Here is a 26119-nt window from a genome sequence, read left to right as displayed (position 1 = left end):
ATTTTATCACTTGCTATTTCGATCCCTACTCTCTTAAGCATTTTAGCATTAAATTAATTACTCTCATTACTGTTAAATGCTGTTAAAATACTGTTAAATACAATACAGTATACGTCTGTTAAAAGTGTTTTTTAAGCTTGGTCACCCAATCCTGCTCGTTCAACACAATCAATGTATTATTTAAAATAACGCAATTAAAAAAAATTTAATTTCTACAATGGATCAAATTTCAAACTGTCTCCCAGGGATAACAAGATACAAACATCATAGGCCATCAATTCCTTATACTGTAAAACAGGGTCAATCATACTCACATCTAGCATGTCTCTCTCTTTTTCTGTATATACTGTATATGACTAAATGTCAGATAAATCCTTTTTGTCACTTATTCTTTTCGGGAGTGCACAAATTACTTATACAAAGTAGAACACTCCAGTATTTTTGATGGCCACATATGGACGCTTGGGCAGGACCCCTTGGCGTCATTTATTGACGCACTGGGTATACCTTTGTCGTCATTTTTCAACGTGCAGGGTAGTCCGATAGACTTCTATAGATCTCTCAACCGGAGCCTGTAGCGTTGAAATTTGACGTCTTGGGTAAGCTCACTGCAATGGTCTGCTGCGAATGGGTCGAGAGTCGAGACTGCAATAAAAATGAATAGGCTACAATAAATGATCTATGCCAGGGCTAGTATAGTGGTGGTGATCCAACTGTTTCTACATGTTTAAAAACCCTCACAATCTGATTTCAAAGTGCCCTCTCCGCAAAGGTTTAGCGGGTTCATATGCAACCGCATTCATTGGTGAGTTTAACAACGCTCAACTGCAGGTAAAGCGTCATTCAGAGGGGAGTTTAACCAAATCAACGCTAAACTGCATGTAGAACGGCATTCAACGGTGAGTTTAACAACGCTCCACGGCGTGTGCAAGTAAGCAGTTTAAGCGTTTTCTTGTCGAAGGTTAACGTTACTGGCATCCATGATGTACACGTGCTTTAGAGCATGCAGGATAACGTATTTTTATCGGAGTTTTGTTTATGTTAATAAATATATATATAATGTTTATATAAAATTTATAATGTTTATAATTTAAATTTGGATTTTTTTTAAATCATCTAAATTAATAACGCTGACGTCACTGTATGGGGCGATCCCGAGGTCCATTGCGATTTTCCACTCGGTAAGTAGAAGAGTTAATTAATAATGGATACTATTCTTAAATGTACACATCAAAAACTCTTGAATTAGGACAAGAAGTTGTGTTTAGAACCTTTAGATGTGTAAGGTGGCAATTTATTTTGACAGTAAATTATTGAAAGAGACAATATGAAAATATAGCTTGATGCTGCACCAAATGTGCAGGCCAGCAAAGTTAGTTAATTGAATTCAAGTTTTTGTCAAATTTTGTTGTTTATAATCCTATGAAATAATCATGTAAGGCAATACTAGTGGAGATTTTAAGGTTTTCAGTATTACATTAGCACACAACTGTTATTCAACATTATAAATGTTCAGATGAAGAACGGTGTTGCCAGATTGGTTTGTTTTACAGCCTATTTGTTTAAAATCCACGCAAAATTATATAATTAACACTCAAACAAATGTATAATAAATAATACAAATGAATTTTTATGCCCTTTTTATCACACTTAGTGCAACTTAAAACCAACCAATTGGCTGGAAAACTATCCAATCTGGCAAATAGAAGAATACTGTTGTAAAATTAAGGTGTTCAATTCTGATTTGCTTTTTTCTCTCTCATCAGGTCCTTCAATTTTGCCTGCTCTTTATTGTTATCCCACACGAGACATACACACACAGAAACACACATAATAAAGGCACTTTTAAGAGCCACATCTGTCTGTTTCTTTCTCTCTCTCTCTTTCTCTTTCTGTGTTGTTTGTTTTGTGTATATTTGTTGTCAAGGCCCAAATTCAGGCTCTGCCCTTCTTGCCAGACTCCCAATTAGGCAAACAGGAAAACTTGCACTGTTTGTTTTGCAAGCCTGTCCACCAAAAAAAAAAAAAAGAAAAAAAAAGAAAAAGTGGTGTCACTGGATACCCAGTGGGGGGAATCTGTCCTTAAAAGCAGAAATGCTGGGCGTATAATTGATTCTGCCCGTATTGCAGTAAGTAAAAGTGTTAATATTTCATAAGTTAGTGTAACCTGAAGTGAAGCTGAAAGCTTGTGTTTTTCACACATTGCATATCAGACATATATACCAATGTGACCTGGCCTTTACTAACATAGTCTTATTTCATACATGGAATAATCCTTTTTTACCTACAAATTGTGCTAGAGCGTAACTATAAGTTGTGTTCTCTGTGAAGTATTAAAGGAGTAGTTCACTTTTAAAAATGTTTTTGCTGATAATTTACTCATCCCCTATGTCATCCAAGATGTCCATGTCTTTCTTTCTTCAGTCAAAAAGAAGTTAAGGTTTTTGATGAAATCATTCCTGGATTTTTTTCCATATAATGGACTTCAATGGGGTCCAAACGGTTCAAGGTCCAAATGACAGTTTCAGTGCAAACTGTTCAAAGGGCTTTAAACGATTCCAGAAGATGAATAAGGGTATTATCTAGCGAAACAATCGGTCATTTCAAAAATGACTCGAAAAAAGATTCGTTCATTTTGATGAACGAGTTTGAACAGGAGAGTCGCGAACGCTCATCACAGAACAGAGCAAGGCGACCATTTGAGCTTATAAAACTTAAACTTTTTTATTTATTTATTAAATGACCAATAGTTTCGCTAGATAAGACCGTTATTCATCGTCTGGTGTCGTTTAAAGCCCTTTGAACAGTTTGCACTGAAAGTGTCTTTTCGACCTTGAACTGTTTGGTTCCCATTGAAGTCCATTATATGGAGAAAATCCTGGAATGTTTTCATCAAAAACCTTAATTTCTTTTCGACTGAAGAAAGACAGACATGGACATCTTGGATGACATGGGGGTGAGTAAATTATCAGTAAAAGTTTTTAAAAAGTGAACTAGTAAGGCATGATTGCAATGACAGAAACTGCAGAGTACCTCTGGCCTTATCTGAAACTGGCCATTGATTGTACAGTTTAAGAGTAATGTTTCTTGCATTGTACTCCAACTCCATCAAATGTTTTTAAAATAAAATTGCTTTATATAGTACTAAAGTTTCTAATAATTCAGTGGGTTTAACTAATGTTCGTTCACCGAGACGGTACGCAGCACAGCGCCTAAAGCAGCGATCATCGTGTCTGGACCGCTTCCCACGTACAGACAAGGACAGGAAAGGTTCAGTAGACTATTTGCATTAAATGAATGGTTAATGTCATTGTGTAATGAACAGAAGCTGCTCTCTGTAAATAACTGGCATCTGTTTTGGGAAAGACCCAGGATGTACCATGCAGATGGATTCCATCCCAGCCGAATCGGAGCGGCTGTGCTGTCGGACAACATCTCCAAGACGCTACGTACCAGATGACTAGTAAGTCAAAGTCCAAATCACAGCCTTTGCGGTCCAAACTTAATTAATATGCATAGTGTGGAACATTACATAGAAACTGTGTCTATTGCTCGTTTAGTGAAGCCAAATAATAAAACTAGTGCAGGATCTAGCAAAAATCTTATTGTAATCAAACCGGAAAATCTAAATATCAGTGAACAAAAACAATTTCTAAAGCTAGGTCTTCTAAACATTAGATCGCTCACACCTAAGGCGGTTATTGTAAATGAAATGGTCACAGATAATAACTTCGATGTTCTGTGCCTTACTGAAACCTGGCTTAAACCAAATGAGTATTTCGGTCTAAACGAATCTACTCCGCCAGGATACTGTTATAAACATGAGCCTCACCTGATCGGTCGTGGTGGCGGTGTTGCAACAATCTATAAAGATATTTTTAATATTACTCAGAAAACAGGTCACAGGTTTAATTCATTTGAAGTATTTGTGCTAAATGTTACGCTCTTAGATGTAAGAAGGAAATCCATATTATCTCTAGCCTTGGCTACTGTATATAGACCTCCAGGGCCATATGCTGAATTCCTAAAAGAGTTTGCAGACTTTCTCTCAGATCTATTGGTGAACGTCGATAAAGCAATAATTGCTGGAGATTTTAACATACACGTAGATAATACAAATGATGCTTTAGGGGCTGCGTTTACAGACTTATTAAACTTCTTTGGGGTCAAACAAAACGTCAATGGTCCCACTCACCGTCTAAATCATACACTAGATTTAATTATATCATATGGAACCGATCCAACTGATATTGATATTATACCGCAAAGCAATGATTTCACTGATCATTACATGGTGACTTGCATAATACGTACTGCTGAAATATGTCATGTTGCGCCACGTTATAGACCAGGCAGAACAATCCTTCCAACCACTATAGATGTATTCTCAAATAGCTTACCTGATCTGTCTAAGCTGCTAAGTGAACCCAAACAAACAGATGAATTAGAGGAAATGACTAGCAGTTTAAGCACCATTTTTACTAGTACATTAGATATTGTTGCACCAATTAGATTAAAAAAGGTTAGAGAGAAAACTAAAGCACCATGGTACAACAGTGCTACGCATGCTATCAAGAGAGAAACTCGCAACTTAGAGCGTAAATGGAAACAAACTAATTTAGAGGTCTTTAGAATCGCGTGGAAAGACAGTATGTCACGTTATAAAAAGACACTAAAAACAGCCAGGGCTGAGCATCTCCGCAAACTAATCGAAAATAACCAAAATAATCCAAGGTTTTTATTTAACACCGTGGCTAGACTAACAAATAAACAGACATCACCAGAGCAAAATATACCGTTACAGTTTAGTAGTAATGATTTTATGAATTACTTCAATGAGAAAATAGAAAGCATCCGAAACACAATTATAAATGTACAATCCTCTATGGTGTCTTATGATTCAGCTTCAATTATGGCCCCTCTAGAACAACTAAACCGCTTTACAACGATAGGACAGGAGGAGCTAAATAAACTTATCATTGCTTCTAAACCAACAACTTATTTATTAGATCCAATACCCACTAAACTACTGAAATAACTATTACCTGTAGTGGAAGAGCCTCTCCTCAATATTATTAACTCGTCTTTATCTTTAGGTCATGTTCCAAAAATATTCAAGCTGGCAGTAATAAAACCTCTCATTAAGAAACCGCAATTATATACAAATAACTTGGCAAATTACAGACCCATTTCAAATCTTCCATTTATGTCCAAAATACTAGAAAAAGTTGTGTCCGCTCAATTGTGCTCTTTTTTGCAAGAAAATGATATCTATTAAAAAATTCCAGTCAGGATTCAGACCGCATCACAGTACAGAAACTGCGCTAGTTAAAATTACAAATGATTTACTTTTAGCTTCTGACCAAGGCTGTATCTCAATACTAGTCCTACTTGATCTTAGCGCTGCGTTCGACACTATAGATCATAAAATACTCTTGGATCGACTACAAAACTACACTGGTGTTCAGGGACAGGCATTAAGCTGGTTTAGATCGTACTTATCGGACCGTTATCATTTTGTCTGTTTAAATGGGAAAAAATCTAAGATAACGTCAGTAGACTATGGAGTACCGCAAGGATCGGTTTTAGGCCCTCTGCCATTCTCAATAAATATGCTGCCACTTGGTAATATTATAAGAAAACATGGAATTAATTTCCACTGTTACGCGGACGACACTCAATTATATATTTCATCACGACCAGATGAAAACACTAACTCATCTAAAATGACAGAGTGTCTCAAAGATATAAAATGCTGGATGACGCGTAATTTCCTGCTATTAAATTCATATAAAACGGAGGTATTACTTATTGGTCCAAAAAACTACTCTCAAAACCTCTCGCAATACAACTTTAATATAGACGGATGTCCCGTTACTTTATCCACTACAGTAAAGGACCTGGGTGTTATTACTAGACCGCAACTTGTCTTTCGAAAATCATATTTCATATGTTACAAGAACAGCCTTTTTCCACCTTAGAAACATTGCTAAGCTACGTAACATGCTATCTATCTCTGATGCAGAAAAATTAGTTCACGCATTCATGACCTCGAGACTAGATTACTGTAATGCTTTATGAGCCGGTTGTCCTGCATCCTCAATAAACAAGCTACAGTTAGTACAAAATGCAGCTACTAGAGTTCTTACTAGGTCAAGAAAATATGATCATATAACACAGATTTTATCATCTAAACACTGGTTACCTATTAAGTTCTGTATCAATTACAAAATACTGCTACTAACCTATAAAGCCCTAAATGGTCTATGTACTTAACGGACCTTCTTTCGCCCTACAATCCACCGCGTTCCTTAAGATCACTAATTCAACGCTTCTGGCCATTCCTAGGATATCAAAGTCCACTAAAGGAGGGAGGGCGTTCTCGCATTTAGCTCCAAAACTCTGGAATAGCCTTCCCGATACGGTCCGAGGCTCTGACTCGCTGACACAGTTTAAAACTAGATTAAAGACGCATCTCTTTAGTCAAGCATTCACATAATGCTTACTTTTTAGTCCTCTGTTATGCCATACGGAACCGTTTGCCACTGAAACGCATTTCCGCGACAGTGGGGCTCGACAGCCTTAGTCAAACGGGTCGGCGCGTATGGTTGGGTTACGGAGAGTTTGAGAGATAGTTTTCCAACACCGACTCCCGTATAATGGAAATCATTATGAACATCAGCTATGCTAATTATTTCCCATCTGCCTTTCTGCTGTTATCTCGGGACACTAGTCCCGAGAAAAATGGCGTTCGTCAGGTCCAGTTTTGTCTCCAGCCTCTCACAGGGATTCAGATGCCCCAACGCCTGCGATGAGAGGACCAACGCCTGTGAGGAGACAACTCAACACCTGCGATAGGTTATGGCGCCGTTTTAGGCATAAACAATATTTATATTTCATATTTATATATAAACAATATGAATGTAAGCCAGAGGAGAACTGGCCCCCGACTTGAGCCTGGGTTCTTCCAAGGTTTTTTCTCCATCCAATCTGATGGAGTTGTGGTTCCTTGCCACTGTCGCCTTGCTTTTGGCTTGCTTTGGGCTTGCTCAGTTGGGGTTATTTAGTGTTTAGCAATATTATTGATCTGTGTTGTACTACTTTCATGTTATCACTGTGAAGCTGCTTTGATACAATCTGTATTGTGAAAAGCGCTATATAAATAAATGTGATTTGACTAATGTGTGATAACTGCTTTTGTTCATTTCAAGTGAGTAAACTTGAAGCTGTGGGGTACAAGCCAATTTTATTTATTGGCAAGCCAGACAAAAGGGCTTCAAATAAATGGGTTGCAGATATAATTACCCATCTGCACCCCACTCCTGTCACTAAAACTCTTTTGGATAAAATGCGGAGGGCCTATGAATTTATCTTGACAAAATGTAAGTAATGTTTTGGTTTAGCAATTATGAATATTTTAAGATACATGTATATTTCTTTGTTAATATGTACAGGTTTTAAATTAAAGTAAACTTCTATTATAGCAACCTCCTTAGCACAGCAACCGGAGAGTCAAGCAGCAGAGGGTCAAGTGGCGGCAGAGGGTCAAGCGGCGGCAGAGGGTCGAGCGGCGGCAGAGGGTCGAGCAGCGGCAGAGGGTCGAGCGGCAGTGGAGGACCAAGTGGCGGTGGAGGATAAAGTGGCGGCGGAGGATCAAGCGGCGGCGGAGGGTCAAATGGTGGCGGAGGATCAAGCGGTGGCGGAGGATCAAGCGGCGGCGGAGGGTCAAATGGTGGCGGAGGATCAAGCGGCAGCGGAGGGTCAAATTGTGGTGGAGGATCAAGCGGCGGCGGAGGATCAAGCGGCAGCAGAGGGTCAAATAGCTGTGGAGGATCAAGCGGCGGTGGAGGGTCAAGCGGCGGCCGAGAGTCAAATGGTGACGGAGGATCAAGCGGTGGCGGAGGATCAAGCGGCGGCGAAGGATCAAATGGTGACGGAGGGTCAAGCAGCGGCGGAGGGTCAAATGGTGGTGGAGGAGACTGTATTTGTTCTTAACCTTGTTCCTTTGTCTTCCCCACTCTCTCCAACCTCTCTCTCTCCTACTTCCTCTTCTACTTCTACATTCCTTCACTTTCTTCCCCACTTTCACTGCCATGCTCTAAATCTTTGCGACAAATTAAACGTAAAAACACCTCTACCTCTTCACACTATTCTCCCTCTGTCTCTCCTCCATCTCTGTCTGCCTCTTCCATCTCCACGTCTTTGAGTCAGGAAGGGCCACGTGTGAAGAACAGAAGAAAAGGTAACTTTTTGCATGGTACATCTTACTCCACACTAAATAATTTTGCTCTAGTTAGAGTTGACTTCATGTGAATTGGATTAATACCCAGTTTGCAGTATTTAGGTATTTAGCTGTGGCCTGACTTTAGGATGGTGACACAAAATAAAACGTTGCGCTTTTCTATGCGTGTAAAGTGGATAACTATATTGTATCGCGGAATACCACAGCAAGTGCTTGGGAGCACTTTGACTCGGCACAGTAATATCATCACTCGTGAAAAGTCCTCTCCCTCGACAGAGTGAAGATATTACTGCGACTATAACTTGCACTTGCTGTGGTATTCCCCCATACAATATAGTTATCTAGTTTACACGCTTAGAAAAGCACAGTGTTTTATTTTGTGTCACCATCCTAGGTCGAGTTACACTGCTCATGTAACTGTATTTAAATAGGGAAAACATGGAGGTGTTTGGTCGCTTCTCTGCTTGGCCCATATTGAATGAATTGGGCTAGTTACGTGCTATCAAAGTGTCTCGCGCGCCAGAGCGATTGAGAGCACGCACTGAGACGACAGAGGTGTGTATCAACTCATCTTAGTTAAGGAAATAACATAGTTTAATCTGAAAAAAAAAAACGTTGGAGTATCCCTTTAAGGTCCCTTGCACACTGATTCTGAAATTTTGGTATGCGTTTTTACGTATTCGTCATTCGGTGGCTCTGAATTGTCAAAACACCATTCAAAATTCTTGCTAATGATCCAAAAACTATTTTTTTTTATAACAGATGAAAGTTTCATAGGCAGTGTGTAAACTAGATTGACTAAACATTTATTTGTTCTATTTATTTTTGTAATGTGCGAAAATTTCGAACGTGAATTACGGAGTTGGTGTACAAGAACCTTTAAGAGGACTTTTGGGAAACCAGTCCTGTATTTTTGTTTGATTAGCAAAAACAGGGATGAATTTACTTACCTAAATGGAAAGGACTGCATATTACCTCGCATGTGAAAATTATAAATTTGGACAGATTCCGCTACAAATCATGGCATCATGGCTTAATAAACTTTCCTTGTCTTTTCATCATTTCAGGTTGCCAAAAATGTAGTAGGCAGAAGGTTTTCCAGTTTGATCGAATAACTGGGGAACGGATAAATGAGGTAAAATGTGTTCTGTTAGGCTGCTTAGTTTTCTAAATGAATGATTCGGACCTTTCAAAGATAATACAACATGTTATGTCCTATTCCGTGATTGCTTAAACAGTTAAAATTATTATTATTCATGTTTGTGTGTAGGGGAAAGCTGAATTGAAAGTCCACTGGTTGCCATGCACTGTGTGGTAAGTCATGTTTTATTAATTATTTAATTCCATGTTGCAATGCAAATTAGTCTATTCCATGATTAATATGATGTAGGCAAAGTTCTGGTGTCTTGCAAGCAGCGTGGAAGTTCATGTCAGTGTTTTCTGTGACAAGAGAAAACTCCCTGGTCTGTAGTTGTTCCCGTCAGCAAATCATCCTCCGAGGTAGCCTTTTGAAAAACTGGAGTGAGGTCGATTATCAGTACTCAGAAGCAAATAGCAATAAGGTGGAGGCATTTAGAAGTGCTAGATCCCTCAGGTAGGTCCTAGGGAGGTAGTAACCTTTAGGACAAGCATTCCAATGATGAATAAAATTATGGAATAGTCTTCCGAGCATTCCAAATTCAGACACACTCTCAGTACAGACTTAAGACAAATATCTGAATTTGAAATGCTCGTAAGACTATTCCATCATTTTTAAGACCAAGGGGAGAATGATCTACCTCCTTGTTTTTATTTAGAATATTCTATTTTTTTATATCCTGGAATTGTGTGATTAACACAATGGATTGTAGGTAACAAGGAGCTGAAACATTCAGTACTTTCTAAAGTAATTAATATAGTTCTAAAATTAGCTGACAGACAGCCAATGTATGGACAATAAAATGGTCCTGATGTGATCATGTTGTCACGGATCCATCTGCGTCAGCACCAGATACCTTCACTCCGCCTACTCGTTCGGGTTCCCCTGACTACTAATCATCACCACCTGTCGTCACCACCTGCCTTCACTTATCCGGACTATCATCCACTCTATATATACTCACCTCATTCAGTCACTCACTGTCTGGTCTCGTCTTTACCACGATTAGACTCCCTATCGCTATCTCACGTTCCTGACTCTACTTACCCGCATCGAATCTCCAGCCCGTCAGCCTCCCGTCTGTTCCTGTCCTTGGTCCCCGTCTGCTGCCAGTCCTCTCCAGTCTCCAGCTCCGCTGTTCCGGTCAGCACTCCAACCTCCTGCTCCTGTTCAGATAAGGAAACCATCATCAGACTGTTTATAGCCCTCTCCAACTTCTACTACCACGCTACTTACCATTCAGTGACTGTTATTCAATAAACTCTGTTCATACTCACCCGTCTGTGCCATTCTGTTCTGTGACAGAAGACCAGACCAACCTAACAACTTACGCCCACAACCACCACGGCCACGAGTTCCCCACCTACAGCACCCCTTCCCCGGACTAGTGCATCTGTGCTCGCTACTTCCACCGTAGCCTTTTCCTCTGCCTCTGCCTCTGTATGTCCCATGGCCCAACCAGCGCCCTTCTCTGGCGAGGAGGAGGAGTGCAGCGGCTTCCTTCTGCAGTGCGAGCTCTACATGCAAATGATTCCATCCTCGTTCCCCACTGAACAATCGAAGGTAGCTTTTTTCATTTCCCTTCTCCGTGGTCGGGCTCTTCAATGGGCTCATGCCCTATGGGAAGATCGTGGGCCCGTCACCAGAACCTTCGCCACATTCTCCAGTCATTTCCAGGAAGTGTTCTCACAATCTGTGCACTCGATCTCCGTGCAAGATCAGCTGTTTCGACTGAAGCAAGGGAGATCCTCAGTTGCTGCATATGCTCTGCAGTTCCGGACCCTCGCCGCTACGCTGGGATGGAATGAGTCTGCCCTCATCACTGCATATCGCCACGGTCTGAATCCCGACATTCGCCTTCAGTTAGCCATCTACGATGACACAGTGGGTATCGAGAGCATCATACAGCGATCCATCCGCATCGATCAACGCCGCACTGCTTGCCAGCTAGATAGCCCTGCACCTCCGCCTCCTCGCCCATCTGCCGCTTACAGTCCTCCAGCACCAGAGCCGATGGAGATCGGGTCTGCACGCCTACCGATCTCCGAGCGCAACCGCCGCATAACCAACGGGCTATGTTTGTATTGCGGGGCTGCTGGTCATATGTTATCCACCTGTCCCATTTGTCCACCTCGACCCGCAGTGAGTACTGTTCAGTTACCCCTATCCATATCGAATATGAAGTATACATCTGCTACTATCACTTATATGAACCGTTCCCTTCCAGTTCAAGCGCTAATTGACTCAGGATCCGCCGGTAACTTCATCTCACTCACCACTCTCCATCGGCTCCAAACTAAGCAACGTACCATTCCTCACACCCTTCACGTTCAGTCCATCGTCGGAAAACCTCTTGGCCGTGGCCGGATTGGACACCGCAGCCCGGACCTAGGGCTAGAGATCGGCTGGCTTCACAAGGAGGCTATTTCCTTTCTAGTGCTGGAGGGCTCGACGGCCGAGATCATCCTGGGACGCCCTTGGTTAGAACTCCACTCACCGCATATCCAATGGTCCACCGGTGAGGTCTTACAGTGGGGTGAAGAATGCCACCATCATTGTCTGCCTACCATTTCCAAGCCCACTATCCGCCCATCCGCTCCGGTTCAGAAAATCTCTCTGTCCGCCACCTCCGTGGAGGGTTCCACTACCGTGTTTCTCCCGGAAATTCCTCCTCCTTACCGGGCGTTCCAGGAGGTCTTTGATAAACAGCTGGCAACCACCTTACCACCTCATCGGCCATGGGACTGTGCGATCGACCTGCTGCCTGGGGCGGTCCTACCGCGAGGTAAGATCTATCCTCTGTCCATCCCGGAGCAGAAGGCCATGGAGGAGTACATCCAGGAAGCCCTAAGCCAAGGATTTATTCGACCATCCACGTCCCCTGCCGCATCAAGTTTCTTCTTCGTGGGCAAGAAGGACGGAGGCTTGCGCCCCTGCATCGATTATCGTATTCTCAATCAATCCACCATCAAGTACCACTATCCTCTTCCTCTGGTCCCCGCCGCTCTAGAACAACTCCGTGGGGCTACCGTCTACTCCAAGCTCGATCTCCGGAGTGCTTACAATCTCATCCGCATCCGTGAAGGAGACGAATGGAAGACAGCTTTCATTACCCCTGCGGGGCACTACGAGTACCTCGTCATGCCCTTCGGATTGTCCAACGCACCCGCCGTGTTCCAGGGGTTTATGAACGAGATATTCAGAGACTTACTACACCAATTTGTCATAATCTATATCGATGATATCCTCATATACTCTCCAGATCTGTCCACTCACATCCGCCATGTCCAAACCGTACTCCAACGCCTCAGAGATCATCAACTCTTTCTGAAACTAGAGAAGTGCGAATTCCATCTAGACACCGTTCAGTTCCTGGGCTACCTCATCACTCCCCGCGGTATAACCATGGACCAGAGGAAGGTGGATGCCGTCAACAACTGGCCACAACCCACCTCTCGGAAGGACCTCCAACGGTTTCTTGGGTTTGCTAACTTCTATCGCCGCTTCATCAAAAACTTCAGTCAGACCTGCTTCCCTCTCACAAACCTCCTCAAGGGCGGGGCCAAGTCTCTGTCCTGGAACACCGACTCCACACGGGCGTTTGACAGCTTGAAACGGGCCTTCAGTTCCGCTCCTACCCTCTCCCTTCCCAATCCAGCTCTACCCTTCATCGTGGAAGTGGATGCCTCCACCTCCGGGGTAGGAGCGGTTCTTTCCCAGTGGCAGGGGACTCCATTGCAACTCCATCCATGTGCCTTCTACTCCAAAAAACTGTCCCCGGCGGAGCAGAATTATGATATCGGCAACCGAGAGCTGCTCGCAATCAAACTGGCCTTAGAAGAATGGAGACACTGGCTGGAGGGGGCTCAACACCCTTTTACCGTTATCACTGATCACCGGAACCTCGAATACCTCCGTGAGGCTAGAAGACTCAACCCCCGTCAAGCTCGCTGGGCCCTCTTCTTCACCCGCTTCAACTTCTCCGTCACCTACCGTCCTGGACACAAGAATGTAAAAGCAGACGCTCTATCACGACAGTTCCAGCCCAGTTCTCCTCCTCTCAGTCCCGAGACCATCCTCCCTCCAGCCATCGTCGTAAGCCCCATTCAGTGGAGTATGGACGATCACATTACCGAAGCCACCCAATCCGAACCTGCTCCGCCGGGAGGTCCAGAGGGACGGGTTTACGTCCCGACTCGCCTACGCCTGTCCCTCATGGACTCAGTACATACCTCCCCGGGCTCTGGACACCCAGGCAGCCAATTAACTCTCTCGCTCGTCCAACAACGTTACTGGTGGCCGGGTATGGCCCAGGATGTCTCCCGATACGTCAGGGGATGCTCAGTCTGTGCCATGGCCAAGGTGCCCCGTCATCTTCCCGAAGGCAAACTCATTCCCCTACCAATTCCCACTCGACCCTGGTCCCATCTGGGTGTCGACTTTGTCACCGACCTTCCCCGTTCCAACAATCACACCTGCATTCTTGTGGTAGTCGACCGATTCTCCAAGGCATGTAAACTAATTCCTCTCCCCGGGCTCCCTACTGCCTTTGAGACCGCTGAAGCCCTATTCCACTACGTCTTCAGGAACTTTGGAATCCCCGAGGACGTCGTATCTGACAGAGGTCCACAATTTATCTCCCGTGTGTGGAAGGCCTTCCAATCTCCTGGGCGTTTCCGTCAGCCTTACGTCGGGGTACCACCCCCAGTCCAACGGCCAGACTGAGCGGAAGATCCAGGAAATTGGGAGATATTTACGGTCATACTGCCACGACCACCAGGACTGCTGGAGTCGCTACCTGCCGTGGGCCGAGTATGCACAAAACTCTCTCCGTCAATCCACCACAGGGCTCACCCCCTTCCAGTGCATACTCGGTTACCAACCTCCTCTGTTTCCCTGGTCCGGTGAACCATCAGATGTTCCAGCAGTCCATCACTGGTTCCAGACGAGCGAGAGGGTCTGGGACTCAGCCCATACTCACCTCCAGCGGGCTGTCCGGAGACACAAGAGCCAGGCGGACGTTCGACGTGCCTCAACTCCCCAATACCATCCGGGTCAACTGGTCTGGCTCTCCACCCGGGACATCCGTCTCCGACAGCCCTGTCGTAAGCTGAGTCCCAGATACATCGGTCCGTTCGCCATACAGAGGCAGATCAACCCCGTCACCTATCGACTCACTCTTCCCGCTCACTACCGCATCGCACCTACCTTCCATGTCTCCCTCCTCAAGCCCTATACTAATCCTCTCACTCCTTCCTCCCCAGGGTCTGGTGCTGCGGACGTGCCCCCTCCTCCTGTGGATCCGGAGGACGATAACATCTACCGAGTGCAAGAAATCCTCGACTCCCGGCGACGGGGCGGCCTTCTGGAATACCTCGTCGACTGGGAAGGATTTGGGGTGGAAGAGAGATGTTGGGTTCAGCGGGAGGACATTCTTGATCCCACCCTACTCCAGGACTTCCATTCGGCCCATCCAGGTCGTCCTGCACCCAGGGGCCGTGGCCGTCCCCGTCGTCGGTCCCGCCCGCCAGCTGGAGCTGGCCGTGGGGGGGGGGGTACTGTCACGGATCCATCTGCGTCAGCACCAGATACCTTCACTCCGCCTACTCGTTCCGGTTCCCCTGTCTACTAATCATCACCACCTGTCGTCACCACCTGCCTTCACTTATCCGGACTATCATCCACTCTATATATACTCACCTCATTCAGTCACTCACTGTCTGGTCTCGTCTTTACCACGATTACAGACTCCCTATCGCTATCTCACGTTCCTGACTCTACTTACCCGTATCGAATCTCCAGCCCGTCAGCCTCCCGTCTGTTCCTGTCCTTGGTCCCCGTCTGCTGCCAGTCCTCTCCAGTCTCCAGCTCCGCTGTTCCGGTCAGCTCTCCAACCTCCCGCTCCTGTTCAGATAAGGAAACCATCATCAGACTGTTTATAGCCCTCTCCAACTTCTACTACCACGCTACTTACCATTCAGTGACTGTTATTCAATAAACTCTGTTCATACTCACCCGTCTGTGCCATTCTGTTCTGTGACACATGTAAGTGCTATATACATGTAAAAATTATTATTATAATTATCATGGTTTCTGTTTCTAGTAAGTACTCTAGTGGCTAGCTCTAGCTCTGAACTAGCTTATTTATTGAGCCTGCAGGACATCCACTCGGTAATGCATTACAAAAGTATTATCATGCATACATAAATTAATCTTTCAGCATCTGAAACACTTTTACATTTTGATGAACTATCTAAATTGAACCCAACAGTGATTTAGATTTGTTTTCTCTGTGTTCTAATGAATTTTTTTGCACTTATGATATTTTACAGTGGCAAAACTTGGGATGATACGTGGGAGCCTGCCAGTGAATTCGCACATTTTATGCCTAATTCCCCACATCCCAACCAGTGGTATTACATGGTATGGTATTAATGTGGTATTACATGATGTGTCGTGAGCCTAGTCAGCTGTACTTAAGCAGATTTTTTCTTCTTTTTGTATTTTTTTTCTTGCTTTTGTTCATTAAAGTTTTTTGCACAATACCCAGTCTCTTTTGTGTTTACTTGCTTAATGGTGTTTAAAAAACAACCTTTTTCATGAACTGCACAGATCATAAGGGAGAAAATTAGTGCAGTTGGGAGTTTGACATAATGGAATTCCCAAAGGAATTATTATTATTATTATTATTTTTTTTTTAGTATAGGTAAGTCTACTTGAACTATTTGTTTGGTAAACAACAGAATACTCCTTAATATATTAAAATGTCACTTAAATGTAGTGGTGTTTGAAATATTCAATTACAATATTAGATATTAATTCCTTTAACATTTATAATCATAATTGTTATTATTGTAATTACCTATTTATATTTGCCTTGCATTTATTCACAGCAAAATAATGTAAAACTAAACGTGTGTGTGTGTGTGTGTGTGTGTGTGTGTGTGTGTGTGTATATACATATATATATATATATATATATATATATATATATTGGGGGCAATGTGTTAGGGGAAGGGGTTAAAGAAAAGTCTTCATATATTTTGGCACATCACATGAAAAACTAAGGTGAACTACAAGGTAGTGGGCATTCAAGGTGAACATGATGGCTTCAATTTACTTATTAGATTATATATAGTTTCCATTGAAGGGGTTTTTGTTAGTCCCTTTTGAATTTGATTAAGAGATTTATTTACATCTATTCAAAACAAATACTGCAATGCTATAATAACTATCAAGAGTTTGTATTTTTGTAAGATCGCCCATATATTATTATTACGTTATACAATAATACATTATACATAAATAATCATGGAAATTAAGTCGTATTTCTTTCAATGAAAAATAACAACAAAATAAATAAATATCCTGGATTTGTGTACATCAAAAGTCGGAAGAACCACCAAATGGCCAAGTGTCACGTAGTTTTGACGTTTTCATGACGTTTATGTCAGAATAAAAAACGCTCCATATCGCAAACTATGTTTTGCTGTCGTTATGACGTCAATAATACTACCAGTTAACAATGAGGTATTGCTATATTAAAAGATATTACACGTTTACCGAGATCCTAACCCTAACCCTGTAGTGTAACTACACACTTCAATGAACTACAATTTACAGCGCCTGTCCCAGTGACACAACGATAGAGGCTCATGGGTAATATAGTTTTAAAACGTTTTGTTATGGAATTAAATAATGAACAAAAGTACATCTAAATATGTTAATTAAGCTAATCTCTTCGACATATTTGAGATTCAGACTAAAATGTGGTATTTCACTGTGAGCACTTTTTAAAATGCTTTTGTAACACCTTTCCATGTATGCCAGTCAACATTATGTATTAAACATAACAAAAATAATTGTCCTACCAATTTTCACTTCTATACGCTTATCAGACTTTGCATTTGCAGACTTTGCAGAATGTTTTTTTTTTTTTTTTTTTTTTTTTTTGCTCTTCCAGGGGTGCTACGGGACCCCTGAGGGAGGAAGGGTGGATATAGCTACTCTTATAGCTACACATCATGGACAACAAACTGTATTGAGTCACATTTATATCTGCACATTATTTTTTTCCCCCACCTTTTCTATATTTATATCATGCTTGTGTTTGGTTTTGATCTGCACTCGTAACACAAAAATACAGTAATATTTTACAAATGTTTTAAAATAGACTTTTCAGAATTGCTAAAACACTAACCCCGTTTACAGACAACAACTCAAAATTGTTCACTTATTTCTTATAGTTCACCAATTGCACATAATACAAGTCAGTTCAGAGTTCCAAAATTGATTTAAAATGTTGATACAAACTATATGGTAACAATATAAGAGGGAGAGTATGTGAAATAGGTGGTGAACAAAGAGGAAGAGGAGGAGGATGAGAAAGAGCAGAGCAAGGTGTGGAGAATGTTTTAAAGGCTGGATCTGCTTTAGCGATTTTCCTTTTGCCTGAGATGACATTGTCTGTGATGTGGCCAAGGTCTTCCGGCGGGACCAACATGAAGACATGATGCTGAAGCAGAATCACTCTCTCACTGACCATGATTTTGCAATAATTCTTCTGAATGTACATTTCAGTTTTTACCAACTGTTTACACACGTTTTCAAAACTAAGTCTCCTTTTTTCAAAACTATACACACAGTTCTCAAAACTGCACACACAAACTGCAAAATGCCTCACATCTCCTTCAAAATGGACCACTACATTCAAAATGCCATAAACACATGTCAGAATGAAGCATTTGCATCAAATAGCAAACACGTCTTTCATAATAATAAACTTTTGGATATACCATGTAAACACTGCTGTTCTAAATCTAAAGCTCTTTGGTCTTTCATAGGCTTATATCTACATTTCAATATAATGTTCTACAGTGAGAGTAATCTGCTGAGAGGGGTAACAAGTACGCGTAAACACCAATGCAATGTAGAAACAGAAATTATATATTAGGCCAAACATTACTATTGTATACATAGCATACAACAAAACTATAAACATGTACATAAGCAATGTTTGCACATGTGAGGAGTGTGTGTAATGTTTGCACATGTGAGGAGTGTGTGTGTGACCTGGTGAATAAGTGTAGCATTTTGATTGGTCTTTGTGTTTTAGCTATCTTGTGTAGCTATCTTATTTTTAAGAGAATTGTGTGTAGTGTTTTGAAAAAAAAAGTGTTTTATGCAATTGAAAACTGAGTCAAAAGCTGAGAAATAACGTATGGTTTGAAGATTTGGCATATAGTTTTGCACTTTGAGTGAGAGGTTTCAAAAATCATGTGACATGAAAAGATTTTGTGTGTAGGCAGTTGGTAAAAACTGTAACATGCTTTTGATTTAGGCTTTTTTCACTGTAACCTTTTTGTCTTTTGCAGTTGTTTTACTGTATTTTCACAGTATGCATAACAGTGCTGAAGATATTCAATCCTTTATAATATTCGGTAACAATATGCATTTTACATTCCCATTACCCATGTACATACTATATACTAATTATAGTAAATACAATCACTGGGTAATAACTATGTTCTAACCCTGAACCTACCACTAGCCCATGTACTTACCTTATATTAGCCAGTACTTTCTAGGTAAGTACACTGTAAGTACAGTACTGTAAAAGAAAGCGTTAACCTATATTCAGTACTATTCTATACTTGCAGTGCTTACAGTACACAATTTATTCACCTTGTCATTATTATACTTTTTAACGTAATTGCAAAAACAAAATTACTTAGTTGCGATACATTTCTTTTTGGTAACTGCGTGTTTTGGATTCTGTTCTTAATTTTTTTTTTATGTATTGTCTAACAAATTATCTGTAGTGATCATAATAATGATTATTCCTCATCATTATGGTTTTCCTCCTCATAATCTGCTTCTTCCATGTCACTAAACAGGTTTCAATTGGCTTTATGCACAGCTGCACTACTTCCTGAATTTCAGCCAGCTCCTTGTTTCCTGTCTGCCATTATTGGCCAAATTGATTAATTCAGGTGTGCTTGACCTCAGTAGTCACGGCAACAATAATCAGACACACCTGAATTAATCAATTTGGCCAATAATGGCAGACAGGAAATAAGGAGCTGGCTGAAGTTCAGGAAGTAGTGCAGCTGTGCATAAAGCCCATTGTTATACAGCACCCTACAGTTCAACTAATGAAAGTTACTATACCTCACAGTACAGTACTTTATGCAATTACATTCCACCACTGACTGGTTTAAGAGGCATGCATGTACACATTTCTATGTATGTGAAAGAAGAGGTTACACTTATTTATTTTATTTATATGGTGATAAATAGCAGATTTTATTACATGCTTTATATTCATAGTTAAGGCTATTGTCCAAGTATGAAAGGTGTTACAGTCTTGTAGATTACAGTCCATCATCAGAAATGTCATCGTCACTGTCGTACTCATCAGATGATGCATTGTCCAAAAAGCTGAGGTTCCCTTTCGTAGTCACTTCGAGTTACGTCAGAAGTGACGGAGATTGGGGGTTTCGCATTGGGAAGCCAATCCTCTTCGAGTATTTAATCACGAGCCAATGGCATGCAATGCCTTGGGGCAGCGGAAATTTGCATAGCGTACTCCGCCCTACTCCGTGAGTATAAAAGGAGGAAGTGAACGCAACCGCAGTATGTTTTTGCTTCGGAGCCAAGAGATTTCTTCACTCCTCAAGCCATTCTCACTGATTCAAGACTCTTCGAGACGAGCGTCCTCTTCAGTGTTGGTGTGACGGCGGTACCCAGCGAGACTCTGCATTGCCTGCGATCTGAGCAGTGGTCTGCCAGACTTTGCGCTTCTCCCTGGTCGCCTCAGCGCTGAAAGAGTGAATTTCCTCCTCTCTAAGTGAAAGAGCTGCATGCGGCACGTCTTTTTAAAGACGACCCGCCCGTGTTCTTCTGGGTGCGATCGTTTCATGTCATTTTCTGATGGTTGCGATCGCTGCTCTGTGTGCCTGGGCTTTCAGCATGCAGTAGCAGCGTTCGTGGATGACCCATGTTCCTTCTGAATGGGAACATGAGCATCTCTACACTGTGATCTAGACTCAATGATCTGATAAAGTGAGAGTCCCCGTGTCCGTTACTCGTTCTGCTTCTTAAAAAAGAAGCTCTTCGACTCGCGGATAGGGTGATATGACGGTGAATGTGTGGCACAACCCCCGACGCTAGTTCCTCGGGCCACACCCACCGCTCCAGTGTTAGAGCCAGTGAGTGCTGTATCGCTTCAGACGTCTGCCTCTTTGCAGGTACCGTCTGTTTCGTTCAGCGCTCCAGAGGATGATGCGATGACGATCGCAGCATCACAAGGCGGCTTGACTCCTCGGAAAGTGAGGATGCGGCTGCGTTGCCTCCCTCGGGAGCATCAACGTCGCCGTGTCTGATCCCGCGATGACGGCCATGCTATCTCGGGCCTCCGTGAGCATCGGGTGGGGGTGGAACTCCGCCCTGTCCCGATCTCTCGCGGCTGGATAATTGTTTTTTGGGTAACGCTGCCGCCTTACGGCCACGGCCAACCCAATTTCCTTTTTTCCTGAGTTGCATGCGGAACTGACACGCACTTGGGTAAAAAAAAAAAAAAAAAAGCCCCGACAGCGTGCTTGTTTCCCCGCCTTTCCTCCCCTCGGCGACGCGGTTGCCTGTGGGTACGCTGGGACTCCCCCGGTGGAGCGCTCTGTTGCGATGCAGCTGCGTCCGCAGGGCGCGTCCTCCCGCGGTGCTCCCAGATGCCCATCCAAAGCCTATGGGTTCTCGTCGTCTATGGCGGCGCGATCCTGTAGAGCGGCGGGACAGGCAGCCTCAGCCCTGCATATGATGAGCCCCTGCTAGCTGCTCAGGAATGTGCACGAGGAGGGGACGGACCAAGTGAGCTGCGAGCCTGCCGTCTACCTTGCTCTCAAACGGGCGACGGAAGCGGCCGCTCGCTCCCTTGGTCAGGTGATGCCCACCGCTGTGGTCCAGGAGCATCATCTAAATGTTTCGGCGGTGCGGTCCAGGACTTTGCCCAGCACTTCTCAACCGCCTAGGAGCAGACGGAGGCGGGTATACACTTCTGCCCCGACGGCCAGCTGCTGCCTCCACCCAGCCGTCGGCTCAGACGCCTCCGCCCGCTCGCCGCCGAGGGCGCCCCCCTGCGGCTCCCTTCCCTCCCACGCAGCCCCAGCAGCAGCCTTCAGCCGGTTCACGTCGTGGAGGAGGCCACAGGTAAGCGTCTCAGCCCCCTCAGGTCGCGTGCCCCGCTAACGCCAGGCGAAGCGATGTTCCTGAGACGGGCTGCTCGGTGATAGTGTCATGGTTTTTCTCAGGAGGCGGTAGCAGGGTCCCTCCTTCCCCCGGTGGAGGGCCGGTGGAGAATTTTTTGTTCAAGCTAGCTCCTCGCTGCTCACCCAAGAGTGAGCAACGCCTTGAGCTGGTTGAAGAAAAACTGACACTATCATTGAGCACACAGACTGGAATGAGCGCGCACGACGTCCAGTGCGTCGCCCCACTCATTCCTCTCTGTCTCTGAGGGTGCGGATGGGAGCATGTGTCGTCCCTCGACTACACCACTCCCCTCCCTCTCTATCGCCAGACCCCCAGCAGAACAGACCCCCGTGGAACACTGGTCCTTCCCTGGTCTCTTCTGTCGGGGAACGGGGCTCGACTGTGCATCCGCACGGGGTAACTCCGGTGCGCATGCCGGTCTCCCTGTACCGCTGCCCCTCCGGGGGAACGTCTGTGGTTCGCATGACTCCGCTGGTTCAGTTCCTGGGAGCTTGGCTAGAGCTCCTCGACCTGTCCCGCTGCGTCATTAGAACAATCAGATTCGGCTACGCGACTCAGTTTGCGAGGTCTCCTCCCCGTTTCAGGGGAGTTCGCTCCACGTGGTCGGTGGCTATGCCCCGATCATGAGAGCGGAGATTGCGACCCTGCTGGCGAAGGGTGCATTCGAGACGGTCCCTCCAGCCGAGGTGAGGTCCGGGTTTACAGCCCATACTTCACTGTCCCCAAGAAGACCGGTGGGTTACGACCGATCCTGGATCTGTGTATTTTGAGCCACCGTTCAAAATGCTCACAGCCAAACGCATTTTCGAATGCGTCCGGCCGCAGGATTGGTTTGCAGCGATTGACCTGAAGGACGCGTACTTTCATGTCTCCATTTTGCCTCGACACAGACCGTTCTCGGTTTACCTCGAGGCCAGGCATCAGTACACGGTTCTCCCTTTCGGGTTCGCGTCTTCACGAAGATCGTCGAGGCAGCCCTTGTTCCCCTTCACGAACACAGGGTTCGCATCCTGAATTATCTCGACGATTGGCTGATACTGGCACACTCTCGAAAACAGCTTTGCGAACACAGAGACCTGGTGCTCCGGCACCTAGCCCGTCTGGGCCTTCGGGTCAACCGGGAGAAGAGCAAACTTTGCCCCGTGCAGAGGATCTCTTTTCTCGGCATGGAGATAGACTCGGTTGCCAGGTCCGCGCAGCTCACGAACGAGCGCGCGCACTCACTGCTGACTTGTCTTCGACAGTTCGAGGGCAAAAATGCGGTCCCACTGAAACTCTTTCAGAGGCTCCTGGGGCATATGGTATCCGCAGCCGCGGCTACGCCGCACGGATTTCTTCATATGAGACCGCTTCAGCTGTGGCTTCGCGATCGAGTTCCGAGGTGGGCATGGCATCTCGGCTTGCTTCGAGTTCCAGTGACTCCAGCGTGCCGCCGTATCTTCTCCCCGTGGTCGAACCTCAGCTTTTTGCGGGCAGGTGTACCCGCTCCAGCGAGCTTCCAGGCATCTCGTTGTCTCCACGGATGCATCTACCACGGGTTGGGGTGCCATGTGCAATGGGCATGCAGCCGCGGGTTCCTGGACAGGACCCCAGCGCCTCATGCACATCAATTGCCTCGAGCTGCTGACAGTACGCCTGGCCCTGCACCGCTTTCGAGCACTGCTTAGGGGTCAACACGTACTTGTCCGTTCAGACAACACCGCTGCAGTAGCGTACTTCAACCACCAGGGTGGTCTACGCTTACGCCGGTTGTCGCAGCTCGCCCGCCACCTCCTGATATGGAGTCAGAAGCACCTGAGGTCCCTTCGTGCAGTGCACATTCCAGGAGACCGGAACCTGGCGGCCGACGAGCGGTCACGGGTCTGCCCTGTCTCCGGCGAATGGCGACTCCATCCCCAGACGGCCCAGCTGATTGGGACCAGTTTGGGGAGGCACAGATACTTCTGTTCACCTCCGGGACTCATCCCACTGCGCCCAGTTTTATTCCCTGTCCGAGGGCACACTCGGCACAGATGCACAGCTGGCCGCGGGGCCCACACAAGTATGCCTTTTCCCCAGTGAGCCTTCTTGCACAGGTGTTGTGCAAGATCAAGGAGGACGAGGAGCAGGTCTTGCTGGTAGCCCCCTATTGGCCCACCAAGACGTGGTTCTCCGAACTCATGCTCCTCCCGTCAGCATCTCCATGGCCTATTCCTCTGAGACAAGATCTACTCACTCAGAGACGGGGCACTCTGTGGCACCCTCGTCCCGATCTTGGAGGCTACACGTGTGGCTCCTGGACGGGACGGGGCAGGTTTGAGTTCGCTGCAACCTGCGGTGGTGGCTATCATCACTTCCGCTAGAGCGTCGTCCACGGGACACCTTTACGCCTTGAAGTGGAACCTCTTCGTCAACTGGTGCTCTTCTCGCGGGGAAGACCCCCGGAGATGTTCGATCGGTGTCGTGCTTTCCTTCCTGCAAGAAGGGTTGGAGCGTAGGCTGTCGCCCTCCACCCTTAGGGTTCATGTCACGGCCATTGCCGCGTCTCATGATGCAGTGAAAGGTAAGTCTAGGGGAAGCATGACCTGGTCATCAGGTTCCTGAGGGGATCGTGGAGGCGAGATCTGCCTCACCCTCCCCTCGTGCCCTCTTGGGACCTCTCAGTAGATATAAGTGCTCTGCAGAGGCTTCCCCTTGAGCCTTTGCAATCGGTAGAGTTAAGTTCTGTCCTATGAGGACGGCACTCCTGGTTGCATTGGCCTCCTTCAAAAGGGTGGGGGACCTGCAGGCATTCTCCGTTGACGAAGCGTGCCTGGAGTTTCGGACCGGCTTACTCTCACGTATCTTGAGACCCCGGCCTGGATATATGCCCAAGGTTCCCACCACTCCCTTCCGGGACCAGGTGCTGAACCTGCAAGCACTGCCCCTGGAGGAGTCAGACCCAGCCTTGGCACTGCTCTGTCCAGTACGTGCACTCCGCACCTACGTCGACAGAACGCGGTGTTTCAGGACCTCAGACCAGCTCTTGTCTGTCATGGGGGAGCCAGAAGGGAAGGGCTCTCTCAAAGCAACGGCCGTCTCACTGGATAGTGGACGCCATTGCTTTGTCTTACCAGCAGCAAGGTCGACCGTGCCCCCTTGGTGTGATGGCCCATTCCACTCAGAGTGTGGCCTTCTCTTGGGCTATAGCGCATGGCGCCTCGCTAACAGACATTGCAGAGCTGCAAGCTGGGCGACACCAAACACCTTCGCAAGATTCTATAGTCTGCGAATCGAACCGGTGTCCTCGCACGTACTCGCTTCCGCCAGTACTGGACCCGCTTAGGTGTCTTCGCTTGCTCGCCATTCCACTCCTCGGACTGGATAAGTGCGATATTCCTCAGTAGTCTTCCGTTGAAGCCTTGAGTCCTCCAGCACCCATGATGCGGGCACCACTGCTGTCGCTCTGGATGCCGGCTAGGTGCCTCCATGTGCACGGTTCCCTATGGTAACTGTCTCATGTGTATTTTCCACTGTAAGCCTCTCTGAGCATGTGTCTTCCCTTGGCAAGCCATCTGCCACCCCTGGAGTTAATTCTAGTAACCACCTGCGGTTGGTGCTCCAGTGATCTCCATATGCGTCCCTATGCGGCCATATGTGTATACGTAAGTCCTCCCTACGGTAGGCATCTGATAGCATGTCCCTCCCGGGATATGTTCCCAGTGTTCCTTGGTTTCCTGTGCAGGGCTCCAGACTAACTTTTTTTCCTAGGAGCGCTGTTGCCCCTGACTGAAAATTTTAGGAGCGCAAGCAGAAAATGTAGGGGCACACCTTAAATAAGCTTGCAATGCAATTATTCAAAATTCCCCCAAAATAACTGTAATACTGACAAATTATTTAATAATAAATAGACTTAACATTATGATATGCTGTTTTATTTTAAGTTCACAGGGCTCCAGACTCAAATTTGAGGGCAGCACCACCTCAAATCAGAACTCGAGTTATACAAAAAAAAAAAAAAAAAAAAAACTGGTAGCACTGGGGCTGACAATAAATCACTTAGATTAATTTAGTTATCCTCTTATAATGTCTTAATATTAATTAAAAACAAAAGGAGAGAAAACATGTATGTATAAGGACTTGGAGTGAATAGCCAATAAACATCTTACTGTTTACGATGTTTTTTTTTTGTTTTTTTTTTAAATAATAATAATAATAATTTTAATGTTTAAATAAGAGTTTTCCAACATCTTAAAATTTTTCGTTTTAGGACAATCTTTGAAGAATGAACAAAAAATGTGTTGATCATCACAAAAAAATACAAAAAATAAAACATTTATATATGATATTATCGTTTTGAAGAGCAGGACAAAGATGTGTAGGCTACGTTGTAAGCGTTTGACATCATATTTATGGTTAGAGTTAACTTACTAGCCTAAATCCATGGTGAATGTTGCTGATTTGTGGACTGAAAGCCTTCTATAAGTGTTTCTCCTGGTTTCCACGTCAGCGTTGTT

General features: G+C 44.9%; 1 protein-coding gene across 7 annotated transcripts; it reads left to right on the top strand.

The window, feature by feature from the left end:
- Positions 1 to 2866: 2866 nt before the first annotated feature.
- Positions 2867 to 16026, top strand: LOC148981656 (uncharacterized). 7 transcript variants are annotated; one of them, XR_016168252.1, is made up of 7 exons: positions 2867 to 7382; positions 7485 to 7930; positions 8212 to 8242; positions 8674 to 8797; positions 9310 to 9377; positions 9513 to 9556; positions 15713 to 15736. XR_016168252.1 is itself a non-coding variant. In XM_089129988.1 (6 exons), the coding sequence occupies exons 1-6, from the start codon at positions 7181 to 7183 to the stop codon at positions 15813 to 15815; spliced, it is 894 nt and encodes a 297-aa protein (XP_088986114.1). In that variant the 5' UTR covers positions 2867 to 7180; the 3' UTR covers positions 15816 to 16026. The 7 variants fall into 7 exon arrangements, 3 of the variants coding, with proteins under 3 accessions (XP_088986114.1, XP_088986115.1, XP_088986113.1); XR_016168249.1 differs by having other exon boundaries at positions 7485 to 8242; XR_016168250.1 differs by lacking the exon at positions 15713 to 15736 and adding an exon at positions 14645 to 14668 and having other exon boundaries at positions 7485 to 8242.
- Positions 16027 to 26119: the final 10093 nt, after the last annotated feature.

Source organism: Pimephales promelas, chromosome 4, assembly GCF_988280905.1.
Source record: "Pimephales promelas chromosome 4, fPimPro1.hap1.1, whole genome shotgun sequence".
NCBI classification, from domain to species: domain Eukaryota; kingdom Metazoa; phylum Chordata; class Actinopteri; order Cypriniformes; family Leuciscidae; genus Pimephales; species Pimephales promelas.
The sequence above is the reverse complement of the archived record's forward strand: the minus strand, read 5'-3'. Positions and strand labels throughout refer to the sequence as shown.

Excerpts from the sequence above, each read along its gene's own strand:
- LOC148981656 (XM_089129987.1), top strand. The coding sequence starts at position 7,181 with ATGTGTGATAACTGCTTTTGTTCATTTCAAGTGAGTAAACTTGAAGCT. Across the intron at positions 7,383-7,484 it reads TGAATTTATCTTGACAAAAT|CAACCTCCTTAGCACAGCAA; the intron begins GTAAGTAATGTT and ends CTTCTATTATAG.